Source organism: Zonotrichia leucophrys, chromosome 22 (genome assembly GCF_028769735.1).
Source record: "Zonotrichia leucophrys gambelii isolate GWCS_2022_RI chromosome 22, RI_Zleu_2.0, whole genome shotgun sequence".
In the NCBI taxonomy this organism is placed as follows: Eukaryota; Metazoa; Chordata; class Aves; order Passeriformes; family Passerellidae; genus Zonotrichia; species Zonotrichia leucophrys.
Window position 1 is genome coordinate 983861 of NC_088191.1, and position 20602 is coordinate 1004462.

Here is a 20602-nt window from a genome sequence, read left to right on the forward strand (position 1 = left end):
TGGGAAATTTTTGTGGATTTCCTTTGGGAAAATTAGGAAAAAAATTGGGGTTTTTAATTCTCAGCTCCCATTGAGAAAATGGGTAAAAATGGGATTTTTCCTCTCAGGTTGTGGATTTTCTTTGGGAAAATTGGGGGAAAATTTGGGGTTTTTTATTCTTAGCTCATGTTGGGGAAAGTGTGAAAAAATGGGGTTTTTCCTCTCAGCTCCCCATTGAGAAAATGGGAAAAAATGGGATTTTTTTTTCTCTCAGGTTGTGGATTTCCTTTGGGAAAACTGTAAAAAAAAAAAAAGGGATTTTTGTTCTCAGCTCCCATTGGGAAAACGGTAAAAAAAAAAAGGATTTTTTCCTCTCAGGTTCTGTATTCCCTTGGGGCAAACTGGGATGAAATGGGATAATGGGATGGGATTTATTGATGTTCCCGTCAAAGGCTGCAGGGAGCGGGGCCGAGCGTGAAATCGTGGGGTGGGAGGGAAAACGTGGAATTGGGAACGATTCCAGGGAAATCCTGACCCCAAACCTGCCAGGGGGAAATCCTGACCCCAAACCCTCCCAATGGAAATCCTGACCCCAAACCTGCCAATGGAAATCCTGACCCCAAACCCTCCCAATGGAAATCCTGACCCCAAACCTGCCATGGGGAAATCCTGACCCCAAACCTGCCAGGGGGAAATCCTGACCCCAAACCCTCCCAATGGAAATCCTGACCCCAAACCCTCCCAATGGAAATCCTGACCCCAAACCCTCCCAATGGAAATCCTGACCCCAAACCTGCCATGGGGAAATCCTGACCCCAAACCTGGGGGGATCCCTTGGGGGCTGAGCTCGGCTCTTCAGGGGATTTGGGATCATCCCATGGAAAGGGGTTTGGGATCATCCCACTGAGGGGATTTGGGATCTCCCAGTGCTGAATTTGGGATCATCCCATGGATGGGGATTTGGGATCATCCCATGGATGGGGATTTGGGATCATCCCATGGAAAGGGGTTTGGGATCACCCCACTGAGGGGATTTGGGATCATCCCACTGAGGGGATTTGGGATCATCCCATGGATGGATTTGGGATCATCCCATGGATGGGGATTTGGGATTATCCCCTGCTGGATTTGGGATCATCCCATGGATGAAGGTTTGGGATCATCCCATGGATGGGGTTTGGGATGGTCCCAGTGCTGAATTTGGGATCATCCCATGGATGGAGGTTTGGGATCATCCCATGGATGGGGATTTGGGATCATCCCCTGAAGGGATTTGGGATCATCCCATGGAAAGGGGTTTGGGATCGTCCCAGTGCTGGATTTGGGATCATCCCATGGATGGAGGCTTGGGATCATCCATGAGGGGTTTGGGATCTCCCATGGAGGGTTTGGGATGTCCCGTGCTGATTTGGGATATCCCATGGAAAGGGGTTTGGGATATCCCATGGATGGGTTTGGGATCGTCCCATGGCTGATTTGGGATCATCCCATGGATGAAGGTTTGGGATCATCCCACTGAGGGGGTTTGGGATCATCCCATGGATGGGATTTGGGATCACCCCACAGCTGGATCTCTCTGCCATTCCCTGAGCTCCAGGCACAGCACCCAGAGCAGTTCCCTCCCGAATCCCCCAAACCCCCCAGACCCAAACCCCGCAGCCTGGGCTGGATCCCCCCATGCCAGCGATCCCACCCGGAATCCCCATCCCGGTGTGGGGCCGATCCCGTGGGTTCCCCCCTTCCCTTCCCTTCCCTTCCCTTCCCTTCCCTTCCCTTCCCTTCCCTTCCCTTCCCTTCCCTTCCCTTCCCTTCCCTTCCCTTCCCTTCCCTTCCCTTTCCCCTTCCCTTCCCTTCCCTTCCCTTCCCTTCCCTTCCCTCCCCCGGTGCTCCCGTGATGCTCCGGCCGCCATCGATCCGTTGGCATCGCTGGGATGCTGCGAGGGCGGCTCTGACTCCCGACAGTCCCGACCCCACAGCCCCATCCCAGAGCTGTCCCTGGGCAGCCTCGGGTGAGTTTGGGAAATTGGGAATTTGGGATTTTGTGGGATCAGGGTTGGCGCTTTGGGGTCGCTGGAAGAGCAGCTCTGACTCCTGACAGTCCCACTTTCCCCTGACCCCACAACCCAATCCCAAATCTCTTTTTGGGGAGCTCCTGGTGGGTTTGGGAAATTGGGAAATTGTTTTTTGGGATTTCATGGGATTGGGGTCGGCGCTTTGGGGTCGCTGACAGAGCAGCTCTGACTCGCAGCAATCCCACTTTCCCTGACCCCACAACTCAATCCCAAATCTCTCTTTGTGGAGCTCCTGGTGTAGCTTGGAAGGGGAAATCTGGTTTTGGGGGAAATCTCCTTTTTGGGGAAATCTTTTTGGGTTTCATAGGATCAGGGTTGGCGCTTTGGGGTCGCTGACAGAGCAGCTCTGACTCCTGACAGTCCCACTTTTCCCTGACCCCAAAACCTGATCCCAAATCTCTCTTTGGGGAGCTCCAGGTGAGTTTAGGAGGGGAAATCTGGTTTTTGGGGAAATCTCCCTTTAGGGGAAACCTCCCTTTTTGGAAAATCTTTTTTGGGAAATCTCCTTTTTGGGGAAATCTCCTTTTTGGGGAAATCTCATTTTTGGGGTTTCACAGGATCGGGGGCAGCGCTGGGTTTGCTTTCCCTGCCCGGATTTCCCTGGAATTCCAGTTGGGTTTTCCAGCTCCAATTCCTGCTCCAGGCTGGGTTTTGGGGATTTGGGGGGGAAAATCTCTCTGTGGGAAAAATCCCAGCTCATCCGAGCCCGGGATCGATCGGGAGCCTCCATTTACCCGTCCCTGACAAATCCCGGCTTCGCTCGGGGGCTCCCAGATCCCCAAAAATCCCATTTTATCCCAGAATGATCCCAGTTTAAAGGGTTTGTACCCCAATCCATCCTCTGGGAATCCCAACCCGCTGGGATTTCCTGGGGATTGGGATTTTTTTTATTTTTTAAATGATCATTTTTAGAGTAAAGCCATTCCTGGGGGCGTTTTCCTGCTTTTTTGTGCTTTTCCAGCTTCCTGAAATCCTCAGGTTCACCCCAAAATGGTTTTGGGAAGCCAAAGCTCGATGTTGTCCCTAAAACTGCCCAGTTTGGGGTTTCCCTCCTGAGGAAAAACCCTGAATTTGTTTCTCCTTAAATGAAACCAATCCTGCCAAAAGCGTCAGATTGGGGGAAAATATCCCAAATCTTGGAAATTCAATTTAAATCTCAACCGGGATGGGACTGGAGCTGGACTGGGATAAACTGGATTTGAGCTGGATTGGAATAAACTGGATTTGAGTTGGATTGGGGTAAACCGGGTTTAATTTGGACTGGGATAAACTGGATTTAATTTGGACCGGGATAAACTGGATTTAATTTGGACCGGGATAAACTGGATTTAAATTAGATTTGGGTAAACCAGACTTGAGTTGGACTGGGATAAACTGGATTTGAGCTGGTTTGGAACAAACTGGATTTAATTTGGACTGGGATAAATTGGATTTGAACTGGACTGGGATAAACTGGATTTGAGTTGGATTGGGACAAACTGGATTTAATTTGGATTGGGATAAATTGGATTTTCCCAGGTAAAAAGGAATATCCCCACTGGGACAAACTGGATTTAATTTGGACTGGGATAAATTTGGTTTAATTTGGACTGGGATAAACTGGATTTAATTTGGACCGGGATAAATTTGATTTAATTTGGTCTGGGATAAATTTGATTTAATTTGGACTGGGATAAACTGGATTTAATTTGGACTGGGATAAATTTGATTTAATTTGGACTGGGATAAATTTGGTTTAATTTGGACTGGGATAAATTGGATTTTCCCAGGTAAAAAGGAATATCCCCACTGGGGTAAACTGGATTTAATTTGGACTGGGATAAACTGGATTTAATTTGGACTGGGATAAATTTGATTTAATTTGGACTGGGATAAACTGGATTTAATTTGGACTGGGATAAATTTGGTTTAATTTGGACTGGGATAAATTTGATTTAATTTGGACTGGGATAAACTGGATTTAATTTGGACTGGGATAAATTTGATTTAATTTGGACTGGGATAAATTTGATTTAATTTGGACTGGGATAAACTGGATTTAATTTGGACTGGGATAAATTTGGTTTAATTTGGACTGGGATAACCTGGATTTTCCCAGGTTAAAGGGTCAGGAATTCCCTCCCTGCCAGCCCCAGCGGCTCCGGCCGTTCCCATTTTTGAGATTTTTGCCGGATTTGGGGTTTTTGTCCCCGAAAGAGCTGGAACGGGCGGGAATCGCCCTCCGAGTGACTTTGGGAGCATCGACCGGGCGGGAATGGAAACAGCGCGGGCAGCCGAGTGTGAAAGGCAATCGCTGGGGCTCGGCTAATTAGGGAGCCGTTAATTAACTCGGCAGCGGCTGCGAGTGGAAAGGAAATGTGGGATCGGGGGTGGGAAAAGAAAATTTGGGGTGGGAAATCCTTTTGGGATGTGTGGGGTCACCCCAGAATAATGGAAATTATTATGGGGAAATTCCAGGGAAATGTGGGATCAGAAATTGGGAAAATCCCTTTGATATGTATGGGGTCACCCCAAAATAACAGGGGACTCCAGAATTCTCGGAAATTCCAGGGAAATGTGGGATCAGGGATGGGGAAAAGAAATTTGGGGTGGGAAAGCCCTTTGGGATGTGTGATGTCACCCCGGAATAATGGAAATTATTATGGGGAAATTCCAGGGAAATGTGGGATCAGGGATGGGGAAATCCCTCTGAGATGTGTGGAGTCACTCTGGAATTCTCAGAAATTCCAGGGAAATGTGGGATCAGGAATGGGGAAAGGGAAATTTGGGGTGGGAAATGCTTTTGGGATGTGTGGGGTCACCCCGGAATAATGGAAATTATTATGGGGAGATTCCAGGGAAATGTGGGATCAGGGATGGGGAAAATCCCTTTGATATGTGTGGGGTCACCCCAAAATAACAGGGGACTCCAGAATTCTCGGAAATTCCTGATCCCAGGGGACCCCAGAATTCAAATCCCAGATCCCATAAAATCCCAGATCCCATAAAATCTCAGATCCCATTAAAATCCCAGATCCCAATAAAATCCCAGATCCCATAAAAATCCCAGATCCCACAAAATCCCAGATCCCAATAAAATCCCAGATCCCAATAAAATCCCAGATCTCACAATCTCAGATCCCAATAAAATCCCAGATCCAAATAAAATCCCAGATCCCATGAAATCCCAGATCCCATGAAATCCCAGATCCCATAAAATCCCAGATCCCATAAAAATCCCAGATCCCAATAAAATCCCAGATCCCATAAAAATCCCAGATCCCATAATCCCAGATCCCAATAAAATCCCAGATCCCAATAAAATCCCAGATCTCACAATCTCAGATCCCAATAAAATCCCAGATCCCATAAAATCCCAGATCCCAATAAAATCCCAGATCCCATAAAATCCCAGATCCCAATAAAATCCCAGATCCCAATAAAATCCCAGATCCCATAAAATCCCAGATCCCAATAAAATCCCAGATCCCATAAAATCCCAGATCCCAATAAAATCCCAGATCCAAATAAAATCCCAGATCCCATAATCCCAGATCCCATTAAAATCCCAGATCCCAATAAAATCCCAGATCCCAATGAAATCCCAGATCCCATAAAATCCCAGATCCCACAAAATCCCAGATCCCACAAAATCCCTGATCCCATAAAATCTCAGATCCCGCTCCTGACCCTCCCCGAGCAGCCGGACCATGCTGGAGGATGAGGATGGGATGAGCGAGCGCGGCCTGGGCGGCGCCCGGAGGAGATTCGAGGATGAGGAAGGTGAGAGAAATCCCAGAAATATCCCAAAGTGGAGATCTGAGGATGAGGAAGGTGAGAGAAATCCCAGGAATGTCCTGGAGGAAATTTTTTAGAGAATTTTTTATTCCAATTATCGCTCCATCCCCATCATTTTCACCAGGAATTTTTCTCCCACAAAAATCAATTTTTCTATTCCAATTTTCTTTCCACCCACATCATTTTCACTGGGAATTTTTCTCCCTATAAAGTGAATTTTTTTATTATAATTATCACTCCATCTAGATAATTTTCACCAGGAATTTTTCTCCCAGAAAAATCAATTTTTTGTTTCCTAGGGAAATGAATTTTTTATTCAAATTATCACTTCATCCACCTCATTTTCACCAGGAATTTTTCTCCCTATAAAGTGAATTTTTTTATTATAATTATCACTCCATCTAGATAATTTTCACCAGGAATCTTTCTCCCAGAAAAATCAATTTTTTGCCGAAATTACCACTCCACGTAAATCATTTTCACCAGGAATTTTTCTCCCTGGAAAATCAATTTTTTATTCCAATTTTCTTTTCACCCACGCCATTTTCACCAGGAATTTTTCTCCCACAAAAATCAATTTTTTTTCCGAAATTACCACTCCACGTAAATCATTTTCACCAGGAATTTTTCTCCCTATAAAGTGAATTTTTTTATTATAATTATCCCTCCATCTAGATAATTTTCACCAGGAATTTTTCTCCCACAAAAATGAATTTTTTTTTTCCTAGGGAAATGAATTTTTTATTCAAATTATCACTTCATCCACCTCATTTTCACTGGGAATTTTTCTCCCTATAAAGTGAATTTTTTTATTATAATTATCACTCCATCTAGATAATTTTCACCAGGAATTTTTCTCCCACAAAAATCAATTTTTTGCCGAAATTACCACTCCACCTAAATCATTTTCACCAGGAATTTTTCTCCCACAAAAATGAATTTTTTGCCGAAATTACCACTCTGTATAAATCATTTTCACCAGGAATCTTTCTCCCACAAAAACGAATTTTTCCCTGCATTTCTCCCCCACCACCCCCACCATTTCCAACCGGAATTTTTTAACCCCTGCCTGTCCGGTTCCCAGACTACCACTCCATCTACATCGGGGTGCCGGTGCCGCGGGGGCTCCGCCGGAAGCGGCGCCGCCGGCGCTCGCCGGGCTCCAGCCGCGACCGCAGCGGCAGCGAGCGCCAGCTGGGGCCCCGCGAGCCCTCGGACACGGACGAGGGGCAGGGCTGGCCCGAGAGCGCCCCCGACAACGCCAGCAGGACCAGTGAGTGCCCGGCCGGAGCCCACCGGGGATTGGTGTTGGGTGGGATTGGATCGAGGGTGTGGTGACGCTGATCCGCCCGTCCTGGGCTTGGTGGGGCCGTTGGGTTGGGGTTGGAGGGGGTTCCTGATGGAATTGGGGTTCTCCACAACCTTCACACCGTGTTCCTGATGGGATTTTCCCATTGAAATGGGATTTGGGTTGGGGTTGGAGGGGGTTCCTGATGGGATTGGGGTTGGGTTGGATCGGATCGGATCGGGGGTGTGGTGACGCCGATCCGCCCGTCCTGGGCTTGGTGGGGCCGTTGGGTTGGGGTTGGAGAGGGTTCCTGATGGGGTTGGGGACCCAGAAAACTTATAGACATCACACCTCACACCTTGTTCCCGATGGCTTTTTTCCCATTAAAATGGGGGTGGAGAGGGTTCCTGATGGAATTGGGGTTCTCCACAACCTTCACACCGTGTTCTCGATGGGTGAGAATTTTCCCATTCTCTCGATTTTCCCATGTTCTCGATTTTTCCCATTGAAATGGAATTCGGGTTGGGGTTGACGGGGGTTCCTGATGGGACTGAGGATCCAGAAAACTTTTGGACATCTCACCGTGTTCCCGGATGGGTTTTTCCCATTGAGATGGGATTTGGATGGAGTTTTCCTGCTAGGATTGGGGTTCCAAACAACCTTTGGGAATCACACCTTGTTCCTGATGGGTTTTTCCCATTGAGATGGGATTTGGGTTGGGGTTGGGGATCCAGAAAACTTCCAGACATCTCACCGTGTTCCTGATGGGTTTTTCCCATTGAAATAGCATTGGAGGGAGTTCCTGATGGAATTGGGGTTCCCCACAACCTTCACACCTTGTTCCCGATGGGTTTTTCCCATTGAAATGGGGTTGGAGAGGGTTCCTATGGGGATTGGGGTTCTCCACAACCTTCACACCTTGTTCCTGATGGGTTTTTCCCATTGAAATGGGATTTGGGTTGGGGTTGGAGGGGGTTCCTGATGGGATTGGGGTTCTCCACACCCTTCACACCTTGTTCCTGATGGGTTTTTCCCATTGAAATGGGATTTGGGTTGGGGTTGGAGGGAGTTTCCTGCTGGAATTGGGGATCCAGAAAACTTTTGGACATCTCACCGTGTTCCCGATGGGTTTTTCCCATTAAAATGGGGTTGGAGAGGGTTCCTGATGGGATTTGGGTTCCCCACAACCTTCACACCTTGTTCCTGATGGGTTTTTCCCATTGAAATGGGGTTGGAGGGGGTTCCTGATGGAATTGGGGTTCCCCACAACCTTCACACCTTGTTCCCGATGGGATTTTCCCATTGAAATGGGATTTGGATGGAGTTTTCCTGCGGGGATTGGGGTTCCAGACAACCTTTGGGAATCACACCGTGTTCCTGATGGGATTTTCCCATTGAGATGGGATTTGGGTTGGGGTTGGAGGATCCAGAAAACTTTTGAACATCACACCTTGTTCCCGATGGGTTTTTCCCATTGAAATGGGGTTGGAGGGGGTTCCTGATGGAATTGGGGTTCTCCACAACCTTCACACCTTGTTCCCAATGGGTTTTTCCCATTGAAATGGGATTTGGATGGAGTTTTCCTGCTGGGATTGGGGTTCCAAACAACCTTTGGGAATCACACCTTGTTCCTGATGGGTCTTTCCCATTAAAATGGGGTTGGAGAGGGTTCCTACGGGGATTGGTGTTCCCCACAACCTTCACACTGTGTTCCTGATGGGTTTTTCCCATTGAAATAGAGTTGGAGGGGGTTCCTGATGGGATTGGGGTTCCTCACACCTTTCTCACCTTGTTCCTGATGGGATTTTCCCATTGAAATGGAATTTGGGTTGGGGTTGGAGGGGGTTCCTGATGGGACTGAGGATCCAGAAAACTTCCAGACATCTCACCATGTTCCTGATGGGTTTTTCCCATTAAAATGGGATTGGAGAGGGTTCCTGATGGAATTGAGGTTCTCCACAACCTTCACACCTTGTTCCTGATGGGTTTTTCCCATTGGAATGGGTTTGGATTGAGTTTTCCTGCTGGGATTGGGGTTCCAGGAACCCCACCTTATTCCCGATGGGTTTTTCCCATTGGAATGGGATTCGATGGAGTTTCCCCGTCGGGACGGGGGTTCCGGACAGCCCTGGGCGATCTCAGCGCGTTCCCGCCGGGCTCTGCCGCCCCTCGGGGGCTGAAATCTCCTTAGGGCAGATTAACATTCCCAGCGAGCGAGCGCAGGCGGCGGCCGAGCCCTGCCAGGGGAAAATCCCGGCATTTTCCAACCCCTGCTGGAAATTCGCATTCGGGTTCAGGCCCAGCCGAAGTTTTCCCATTTTTTTTTGCATGGGATGAGGTTTTTGATTTGCTGGCAGCTCCTTTGTGCCCTCAGTGGAGGCGGGAGCAGGGCCGTGTCCCTTCCTTCCTTTCCTTCCTTTCCCCTCCTTTTCCCTCCTTTTCCCCAATTTTCCTTCCTTTTTCCCTATTCTTCTCTCTTTCCCCCTTTCCCCTCTTTTTCCCCCCTTTTTCCCCTCCTTTTCCCCAATTCTCCTTCCTTTTCCCCTGTTCTCCTCTCTTCTCCCTTTCCCCTCTCTTTTTCCCCTCTTTTTTCCCCTCCTTTTCCCCAATTCTCCTTCTTTTCCCCTGTTCTCCTCTCTTTCTCCCTTTCCCCCTCTTTTTCCCCTCCTTTTTCCCCTACTTTTCCCCTTTTCCTCTCCTTTTCCCTTATTCTCCCCTCCTTTTCCCCTTTCCCCTCCTTTTCCCCAACTTTCCTTCCTTTTCCCCAATTTTCCTTCCTTTTCCCCAATTTCTTCCTTTTTCCCCAATTTTCCTTCCTTTTCCCCTCCTTTTCCCCTCCTTTCCCCCCTTCTTTCCCCCTCCTTTCCCTCCTTTTCCCCTCCTTTTCCCCAATTCTCCTTCCCTTTTCCCTGTTCTCCTCTCTTTCTCCCTTCCCCCTCCTTTTCCCCTCTTTTTCCCCTCCTTTTTCCCCTCTTTTTCCCCTTTTCCCTCTTTTTCCCCAATTTTCCCTCTTCCTCCTCTTTTCCCCTCCTTTTCCCCTCTTTCCTCTCCTTTTCCCTTTTCTCCCCTCTTTTCCCCTTTCCCCTCCTTTTCCCCAATTTTCCTTCCTTTTCTCCTCCTTTTCCCCCTCTCTTCCCCCCTCCTTTTCCCCTCCTTTCTCCTCTTTTCCCCCAATTTTCCTTCCTTTTCCCCTGTTCTCCTCTCTTTCCCCCTTTCCCCCTCCTTTTTCCCTCCTTTCCCTCCTTTTCCCCCATTTCCCCTCCTTTTCCCCAATTTTCTTCCCTTTTCCCCTGTTCTCTTTCCCCTTTTCCCCCTCCTTTCCCCTCTTTTCCACTCCCTTTTCCCTCTTCTTTTCCCCCCTTTTTCCCCTCATTTTTTCCTCTTTTCCCCCCTTTTCCTCCTCCCCACAGCCACCAAACCCCACTCACCAACAACTCCACCCCACTTTAGTGACTTAGGACCAAAATCCTTCTTTTCCAGACTGAAAAAAAACCCCAAACCCAAACCCTCAACCCCACAACCACCAAATCTCCCTCATCCCTGTACTTTTGGTTTTTTCCCTGAAAACCGCTGCAGATTTGGGGATTTTTGGGTTCTTCCCTCAGATTTGGGGATTTTGGGCTCTTCCCTCTGTGGATTTGGGGTTTTTGGGCTCTTCCCACCCCAGATTTTGGGGATTTTGGGCTCTTCCCACCCCAGATTTTGGGGATTTTGGGCTCTTCCCTCTGTGGATTTGGGGTTTTTGGGCTCTTCCCACCCCAGATTTTGGGGTTTTTGGGCCATTCCCGCTGTGAATTTGGGGATTTTGGGCTCTTCCCTCAGATTTTGGGGATTTTGGGCTCTTCCCTCTGTGGATTTCGGGTTTTTGGGCTCTTCCCACCCCAGATTTGGGGATTTTGGGCTCTTCCCGCCACAGATTTTGGGGATTTCGGGCTCTTCCCTCAGATTTGGGGTTTTTGGGCTCTTCCCTCTGTGGATTTGGGGATTTTGGGCTCTTCCCACCCCAGATTTTGGGGTTTTGGGCTCTTCCCGCCCCAGATTTGGGGATTTTGGGCTCTTCCCTCAGATTTTGGGGATTTTGGGCTCTTCCCTCAGATTTTGGGGGTTTTGGGCTCTTCCCACCTCAGATTTGGGAATTTGGGGCTCTTCCCTCTGTGGATTTGGGGTTTTTGGGCTCTTCCCGCTGTGAATTTGGGGATTTTGGGCTCTTCCCTCTGCGAATTTGGGGTTTTTGGGCTCTTCCCACCCCAGATTTGGGGTTTTTGGGCCATTCCCGCTGTGAATTTGGGGATTTTGGGCCTTTCCCGAGCGCATCCCGGCGCTTTGGTCACTTCCCGTCATGGGAGCGGAGCAGGGCAGGATTTTGTGCCGTAATCGGCTCCCTAAGCCGGGAGTGCAGCGGAGCTGCGGCGCAGAGAGGAGAGAGGGGAAAAAGGAGAGAGGGGAAAAAGGAGAGAGGAGAAAAAGGAGAGAGGGGAAAAAGGAGAGAGGGGAAAAAGGAGAGAGGGAAACTCCGGCGGCGGCGGCGCTTCGGGATCCTGCGGGGAAATTTGGGGTGAAAACGGGGAGAAATGGGGGAAGAAATGGAAACAGCTCCAGGTAGGGTTTGGGGCTTTTATTTTTTATTTTTTGTTTGGGATCCTGTGGTGAAACTTTAGGGTTAAAGCAGGGAGAAATGGAAACAACTCCAGGTAGGGTTTGAGGCTTTTATTTTTTATTTTTTATTTTTTATTTTTTTATTTTTTATTTGGGGTCCTGCGGTGAAACTTTGGGGTCAAAACAGGGAGAAATGGGGGAAGAAATGGAAACAGCTCCAGGTAGGGTTTGAGGCTTTTATTTTTTATTTTTTGTTTGGGATCCTGTGGTGAAAATTTAGGGTTAAAGCAGGAGAAATGGAAACAACTCCAGGTAGGTTTGGGTTTTTTATTTTTTATTTTTTATTTGTGATCCTGTGGTGAAACTTTGGGGTTAAAGCAGGGAGAAATGGGGAAGAAATGGAAACAGCTCCAGGTAGGGTTTGGGGTTTTTATGCTTTTATTTATTTATATTTTTTTTTAATTCTTTATTTGGGATCCTGCAGGGAAACTTTGGGGTCAAAATGGGGAGAAATGGGGGAAGAAATGGAAACAGCTCCAGGTAGGGTTTGAGGCTTTTATTTTTTATTTTTTGTTTGGGATCCTGTGGTGAAACTTTAGGGTTAAAGCAGGGAGAAATGGAAACAGCTCCAGGTACGGTTTGGGGTTTTTATTTTTTATTTTTTATTTTTTATTTTTCATTTTGGATCCTGTGGTGAAACTTTGGGGTCAAAACGGGGAGAAATGGGGGAAGAAATGGAAACAACTCCAGGCAGGGTTTGAGGTTTTTATTCCCCAGCATTGTGGTGGGAAGGGGAAAAGATTCTTGGGGGTTTTTTGTGATTTTTCCCTCAGAAAAGCAACTTTGGGGCTTGTAAAAGTGCAGAGGACTAAACCTCATTCCAAAAATCAACGGGGCAGCTGCTGCAGCTCCTCGGGGGAAAAGTAAATTTTTGGAAGGGTCAGAAAAATCCCAGACCTGGGGATTTTGAGAAAATTTATCCCATGGGTTGTACATCCTGCTCTCCTGGGGTTTGGGGCAGTGGGGGCTTGTCTGAGGCAGGAAAATGCAGGGAAAGCTTTGGAAAATCCACAGGAAAATGCAGGGAAAAGCTGTGGAGAATCCACAGGAAAATGCAGGAAAAGCTGTGGAGAACTCAGAGGAAAATGCAGGAAATCTTTGGCAAATCGACAGGAAAATGCAGGGAAAAACTTTGGAAAATCCACAGGAAAATGCAGGGAAAAGCTTTGGAAAATCCACAGGAAAATTCAGGAAAAGCTTTGGAAAATCCACAGGAAAATGCAGGGAAAAACTTTGGAAAATCCACAGGAAAATGCAGGGAAAAGCTTTGGAAAATCCACAGGAAAATTCAGGAAAAGCTTTGGAAAATCCACAGGAAAATGCAGGGAAAAACTTTGGATCCGGAGCTGATTTTGGGGTGTTTTTTGGGATTTTTGCCACTTTCCCCCTCTCCAACCAACACCTGCAGCTCCCTGGGGTTTCCTGAGCTGGGTGCAATTCCCAGGAACACAAAAACCCCGAACAGGAGGAGCTGGGAGCTTGGAATAATTCCCTAAAATCTGACAGGAGAAGGAAAAGAAGCTAAAAAGCTCCTAAAAAAGGAGAATCCTTTCAGTTTTTGGGGTTTCAAGGGTGGGACAGCCCCGAAATGAGGCCCTGGGGAGGATGAGGAGGGACAGATCCAATTTCACAGAGGGAATTTGGGCACAGCCAAAATCCACGACAGGAATCCCAAATCCCATTTTTTCCACCAGAGACCTCGATTTCCAGCAAAATCCCGATTTTTTTTGTGTGAAATTTGGGGGTTTTTTTTGGGTAATTTTATGGTCGGCCGAAGGATTGACCGGAATTTCACCCGTTTCATCCCTTTTCCGAGAACAAGCCCGGGCTTAGGGAGCCTGAAACCCTCCAGGCACGGAGCCCAGCCCCAGAATTCCCGGGAATATTCGGAATTACAGGAAGGGATTGGTGGGAATGGCAGCAGGGCTGGACCTTGGGCAGGAAAAGGGGCAAAATTCCCATTTTCCCCCCATTTTTTCATTTCATTCCCTGATTTTTTAAATGCTGCACTGCCCAACTTTGTTATTCCCAGATTTTGCCCCAAAATTCCCATTTATCCACAGCAATTTAATTCCCTGATTTTTTAAATGCTGCACTACCCAATTTTGTTATTCCCAGATTTTGCCCCAAAATTCCCATTTTCCCCCCATTTATCCATTTCATTCCCTGATTTTTTTAAATGCCGCACTACCCAACTTTGTTATTCCCAGATTTTGCCCCAAAATTCCCATTTTCCCCCCATTTATCCATTTCCTTCCCTGATTTTTTTAAATGCTGCACTACCCAACTTTGTTATTCCCAGATTTTGCCCCAAAATTCCCATTTATCCACAGCAATTTAATTCCCTGATTTTTTTAAATGCTGCACTACCCAACTTTGTTATTCCCAGATTTTGCCCCAAAATTCCCATTTATCCACAGCAATTTAATTCCCTGATTTTTTTAAGTGCTGCACTACCCAACTTTGTTATTCCCAGATTTTTGCCCCAAAATTCCCATTTTCCCTTTTTTTGCCCTCCCAAGTCCCCCCTCAGGGCCTTTCCCTGCAGGATGAAGTGGGATTTTCCATGGAATTCCAGCTCTTTTTCCACAGGGAATTCAGGATGGAGTTCCCACATTCTCTTGAACATTCCCTCCATTTTTATCCTTTTTTCCCTGATCCCAAACCCCCTTTGGGGCCATTCCCTGTAGGATCATCCCATTTCCCTTGGAATTCCAGCTCTTTTTTCCACAGGGAATTCAGGATGGAGTTTCCTCAACATTTCCCTCCATTTTTATCCTTTTTTCCCTGATCCCAAACTCCCTTTTGGGCCATTCCCTGCAGGATGGAGCAGGATTTAGTATGGGATTCCAGCACAGGGAATTCAAGATGGGATCTCTTGGAGTTCCCCCATTCCCTCAAAATTTTCCCTCCATTTTTATCCCTTTTTTTTGTGATCATCCTGTTTCCAATGGAATTCCAGCTTTATCCCACAGGGAATTTGGGATGGAGTTCCCCCATTCCCTCAAACATTTCCCTCCATTTTTATCCCTCTTTTTGCCCCTTTGGGGCCGTTCCCAGTGGGCCCATCTGGAATTCCAGCACAGGGAATTCAGGATGGGATGATTCAGAATTCCCCCATTCCCTCAAACATTTCCCTCCATTTTCATCCCTGTTTTTGCCCCCTTGGGGCCATTCCCATTGGGCCCATCCTGTTTTTCCCCCGGAATTCCAGCACAAGAAATTCAGGATGGAGCTTCCCATTCCCTCAAGCATTTCCGTCTGTTTTCATCCCTTTTTTGCCCCTTTTTGAGGCCGTTCCCACCGGGCCCATCCCGTTTTCCCCTGGAATTCTAGCACAGGGAATTCAGGATGGAGTTCCCCCATTCCCTCAAGCATTTCCCTCCATTTCCATCCCTCTTTTTGCCCCTTTTGGGGCTGTTCCCAGTGGGCCCATCTCATTTTTCCCCCGGAATTCCAGCACAGGGAATTCAAGATGGGATCTCTTGGAGTTCCCCCATTCCCTCAAAATTTTCCCTCCATTTTTATCCTTTTTTTTTGTGATCATCCCATTTCCCATGGAATTCCAGCACAAGAAATTCAGGATGGAGCTCCCCCATTCCCTCAAACATTTCCCTCCATTTCCATCCCTGTTTTTGCCCCTTTGGGGCCGTTCCCAGCGGGCCCATCTGGAATTCCAGCACAGGGAATTCAGGATGGGATGATTCAGAATTCCCCCATTCCCTCGGACATTTCCCTCCATTTTGATCCCTTTCTTTTTGAGATCATCCCGTTTTCCCCTGGAATTCCAGCACAGGGAATTCAGGATGGAGTTCCCCCATTCCCTCAAACATTTCCCTCCACTTCCATTGCTCTTTTTGCCCCTTTGGGGCCGTTCCCGCCAGGCCCATCTCATTTTTCCCCTGGAATTCCAGCACAGGGAATTCAGGATGGGATGATTCAGAATTTCCCTATTCCTTGGACATTTCCCCATTTTTATCCCTTTTTTTGCTCCTTTGGCGCCGTTCCCCTCGGGCCCATCTCGTTTTTCCCCTGGAATTCCAGCACAAGAAATTCAGGATGGAGTTTCCCCATTCCCTCAAGCATTTCCCTCCATTTCCATCCCTTTTTTTGCCCCCTTGGGGCTGTTCCCAGAGGGCCCATCCCCGGAATTCCAGCACAGGGAATTCAGGACGGGATCACTTGGAGTTGCCCCATTCCCTCAAACATTTTCCTCCATTTTCATCCCTTTTTCCCTGATCCCAACCCCCTTTTGGGGCCGTTCCCAGCGGGCCCATCTGGAATTCCAGCACAGGGAATTCAGGATGGAGCTCCCCCATTCCCTTGGACATTTCCCTCCATTTTCATCCCTGTTTTTGCTCCTTTGGGGCCGTTCCCAGTGGGCCCATCCTGTTTTTGCCGCAGAATTCCAGCACAGGGAATTCAGGTTGGGATGATTCAGAATTCCCCCATTCCCTCGAACATTTCCCTCCATTTCCATCCCTGTTTTTTCCCCCTTTGGGGCCGTTCCCAGCGGGCCCATCTGGAATTCCAGCACAGGGAATTCAGGATGGGATGATTCAGAATTCCCCCATTCCCTCAAGCATTTCCCTCCATTTCCATCCCTGTTTTTGCCCCCTTTGAGCCCGTTCCCCTGGGCCCATCTGGAATTCCGGCACAGGGAATTCAGGATGGAGTTCCCCCATTCCCTCGAACATTTCCCTCCATTTCCATCCCTGTTTTTGCCCCTTGGGGCCGTTCCCGCCGGGCCCATCCCGTTTCCCCCAGAATCCCAGCACAAGAAATTCAGGATGGAGCTTCCCCATTCCCTCGAACATTTCCCTCCATTTTTATCCCTTTTTTTGCTCCTTTGGGTCCATTCCCAGCGGGCCCATCTGGAATTCCAGCACAGGGAATTCAGGATTTGATGATTCAGAATTCCCCCATTCCCTCATGCATTTCCCTCCATTTCCATCCCTGTTTTTTCCCCTTTGAATTTTCCCGTTTTCCCCTGGAATTCCAGCACAAGAAATTCAGGATGGAGCTTCCCCCATTCCCTCAAGCATTTCCCTCCATTTTTATCCCTGTTTTTGCCCCCTTGGGGCCGTTCCCAGCGGGCCCATCTGGAATTCCAGCACAGGGAATTCAGGATGGGATGATTCAGAATTCCCCCATTCCCTCAAGCATTTCCCTCCATTTCCATCCCTGTTTTTGCCCCCTTGGGGCCGTTCCCCTCGGGCCCATCTCGTTTTTCCCCCGGAATTCCGGCACAGGGAATTCAGGATGGAGCTTCCCCATTCCCTCGAACATTTCCCTCCATTTCCATCCCTTTTTCTGCCCCCTTTGGGGCCATTCCCAGTGGGCCCATCTGGAATTCCAGCACAGGGAATTCAGGATGGAGCTTCCCCATTCCCTTGGACATTTCCATCCCTTTTTTTGCCCCCTTGGGGCTGTTCCCCCTGGGCCCATCCCGTTCTTGCCCCAGAATTCCAGCACAGGAAATTCAGGTTGGGATGATTCAGAGTTCCCCATTCCCTCAAGCATTTCCCTCCATTTTTATCCCTGTTTTTGCCCATCCCGTTTCCCCCCGGAATTCCAGCACAGGGAATTCAGGATGGAGCTTCCCCATTCCCTCAAGCATTTCCCTCCATTTCCATCCCTGTTTTTGCCCATCCCGTTTTCCCCTGGAATTCCAGCACAGGGAATTCAGGATGGGATGATTCAGAATTCCCCCATTCCCTCGGACATTTCCCTCCATTTCCATCCCTGTTTTTGCCCCCTTGGGGCCATTCCCGCCCGTTTCCCCCCGGAATTCCATCGGTTTTTCCCGGCAGTGTCCCCGGCCGCCGAGCGGCTCCGGTACATCCTGGGGGACGAGGACGAGGCGCCCAACCCGACGCTGTTCACCGAGATGGACACGCTGCAGCGCGACGGCGACGACATGGAGTGGAAGGAGTCGGCCAGGTCAGGGACACGGGAAAACGGGGAAAAATCCCAAAAATCCCATCCCAAAATGTCCCCGCGGGATAACGGGGTCAGGGAAGGGGGGTGGGATTTGGGGGGGTTAGAAAAGGGCATTTCCGAATGGGGGAAATGGGGGAAAATGGGATTTTGGAAATGGAATATCAGGGAATGAGAGCTGGATTTAAGGGGGTTAGAAAAGGGCATTTCTGAATTGAGCAAATGCAGGAAAAATGGGATTTTGTAAATGGAAAATCAGGGTGTAGACATTGTTTATAAGGTGTTAGAAAAGGGCATTTCCGAATGGGGGAAATGGGGGAAAATGGGATTTTGTAAATGGAATATCAGGGAATGACAGTTGGATTTAAGGGGGTTAGAAAATGGCATTTCTGAATGGGGGAAATGGGGTTTTGTAAATGGAATATCAGGGAATGAGCACTGGGAAAAAAGGACATTCCTGAATTGGGGAAATGCTGGGAAAATGGGATTTTGTAAATGGAATATCAGGGAATGAGTGCTGGATTTAGGGGTGTTAGAAAAGGGCATTTCTGAATGGGGGAAATGCAGGAAAAATGAGATTTTGGGAGGGTTTGAAAATGGAATCCTCGGCAAAGGAATCCCAGGGTGCTGTGCCCCAATCCCACCGGGATTCCTGCCCCAATCCCACCGGGATTCCTGTCCCCAATCCCACAGGGATTCCTGCCCCAATCCCACAGGAATTCCTGCCCCAATCCCACCCAATCCCACAGGAATTCCTGTCCCAATCCCACCGGGATTCCTGCCCCAATCCCACCGGGATTCCTGCCCCAATCCCACCCAATCCCACCGGGATTCCTGCCCCAATCCCACTCTCCAGAATGACCCAAATTCCTTGGAAAACGGGGCAGGAGGCAGAGGAGCAGCGCCCTAATCGGCTTTGGGGGAGCGGCAGTGGCGGCGCTGGGCGGGGAGTTTGAATTCCACCCCGGGAAAGAGGAAGGGCTGGAGATCGGGATTCTCCGGAGAAATCAGGGATGGGTGCTGTGGTTTGGGGCTCTGTCAGGGCTTTTCCTCCACCCCAATGCTCCCAAACCTCACAGGAGCAATTTAAGGAGGGCAAAATCCATGAATTTGAATTTCCTGGTCGGACTGGGAGCTTTCCATTCCCCCACAGCTCCCAAGTCCCACAGATACAATTTGAGGATGGATGAATCCATGGATTTGGGTTTCCTGCTGGGATTGGGAACTTTTCCTTTCCCCCACAGCTCCCAAACCTCACAGGAGCAATTAAGGAGGGCAAAATCCATGGATTTGGATTTCCTGGTGGGATTGGGAGCTTTTCCTTCCTCCCACAGCTCCCAAGTCCCACAGATACAATTTGAAGATGGATAAATCCATGGATTTGGGTTTCCTGGTGGGATTGGGAGCTTTTCCTCCATCCCACAGCTCCCAGATCCCACAGATACAATTTGAGGATGGATAAATCCATGGATTTGGGTTTCCTGCTGGGATTGGGAGCTTTTCCTTCCTCCCACAGCTCCCAGATCCCACAGATACAATTTGAAGATGGATAAATCCATGGATTTGGGTTTCCTGGTGGGATTTGGAGCATTCCCTCCATCCCACAGCTCCCAAATCCCACAGGAGCGATTTGAGGAGGGATAAATCCATGGATTTGGGTTTCCTGGTGGGATTGGGAGCATTCCCTCCATCCCACAGCTCCCAGATCCCACAGATACAATTTGAGGAGGGATAAATCCATGGATTTGGGTTTCCTGGTGGGATTTGGAGCATTCCCTCCATCCCACAGCTCCCAAATCCCACAGATACGATTTGAGGAGGGATAAATCCATGGATTTGGGTTTCCTGCTGGGATTGGGAACTTTTCCTCCACCCCACTGCTCCCAAACCTCACAGGAGCAATTTAAGGAGGGCAAAATCCATGGATTTGGGTTTCCTGGTGGGACTGGGAGCATTCCCTCCATCCCACAGCTCCCAGATCCCACAGATACGATTTGAAGATGGATAAATCCATGGATTTGGGTTTCCTGGTGGGATTGGGAGCTTTTCCTCCACCCCAATGCTCCCAAACCTCACAGGAGCAATTTAAGGAGGGCAAAATCCATGAATTTGAATTTCCTGGTCGGACTGGGAGCTTTTCCGTCCTCCCACAGCTCCCAGATCCCACAGATACAATTTGAAGATGGATAAATCCATGGATTTGGGTTTCCTGGTGGGATTTGGAGCATTCTCTCCCCTCCACAACCCCACAGGCAGCACTTTTGGGAACGCTCCCCCACATCCTCCCTTCCCACCCTGGATACCGAGCCAGAACTCTGTGGGATGAATCAACCCAAGCAGGGAAACTCCCCGGGAAGGAGAATCCGTTCCCAGCTCCTCCCCATCCCGCTCCTGTTCCAGGTGGATCAAGTTCGAGGAGAAGGTGGAGGAGGGCGGTGAGAGGTGGAGCAAACCCCACGTGTCCACGCTGTCCCTGCACAGCCTCTTCGAGCTGCGCACGTGTCTCCAGACAGGAACGGTGCTCCTGGACCTCGACGGATACTCCTTGCCCCAAATTATCGGTAGGAGCCCCTGGAGGGTTTTTTTTTTTCCCCCATGTCCTAAAATGGTGGGAATGGATTTAAATTCTTTTTTTTTTTTTTTTTTTTCCTGAATTTGTGCAGGAATGAGCAAAGGGAGGAGTTGGGAGCCATCAGCTGCTCCCAGAAATGTTGTGTTGAGGTTTTGGGGGGTCTGGGGGGTCTCTGCTGAAGCAGCAGATTCTGGGGGGGTTTGGGGTCACCCTTGGGTCACCATGGATGGGTGTGGGTGGGTGATGTCATCGAGGAGCAGATTGAGGTCATTTTGGGGAGGTTTTGGGGGTCTTGGGTGTTGCAGATGAGGTCATCAA

At 48.7% G+C, this 20602-nt stretch overlaps 1 protein-coding gene across 4 annotated transcripts in view; it reads left to right on the forward strand.

Annotated features, from left to right (window-relative positions):
• Positions 1-1823: 1823 nt before the first annotated feature.
• Positions 1824-20602, forward strand: part of SLC4A5 (solute carrier family 4 member 5) — a 45786-nt gene continuing 27007 nt past the window's right edge. For 3 of the 4 annotated variants that reach the window (XM_064731157.1, XM_064731155.1, XM_064731158.1), the window contains exons 1-4: positions 5636-5813; positions 6913-7101; positions 17586-17715; positions 20113-20273. In XM_064731157.1, the coding sequence (XP_064587227.1) occupies positions 5741-5813; positions 6913-7101; positions 17586-17715; positions 20113-20273 (553 nt within the window). In that variant the 5' untranslated portion in view covers positions 5636-5740. Of the gene's footprint in view, positions 1989-5635; positions 5814-6912; positions 7102-17585; positions 17716-20112; positions 20274-20602 lie in introns of those variants that run through there. The other variant, XM_064731156.1, reaches the window with a different exon arrangement.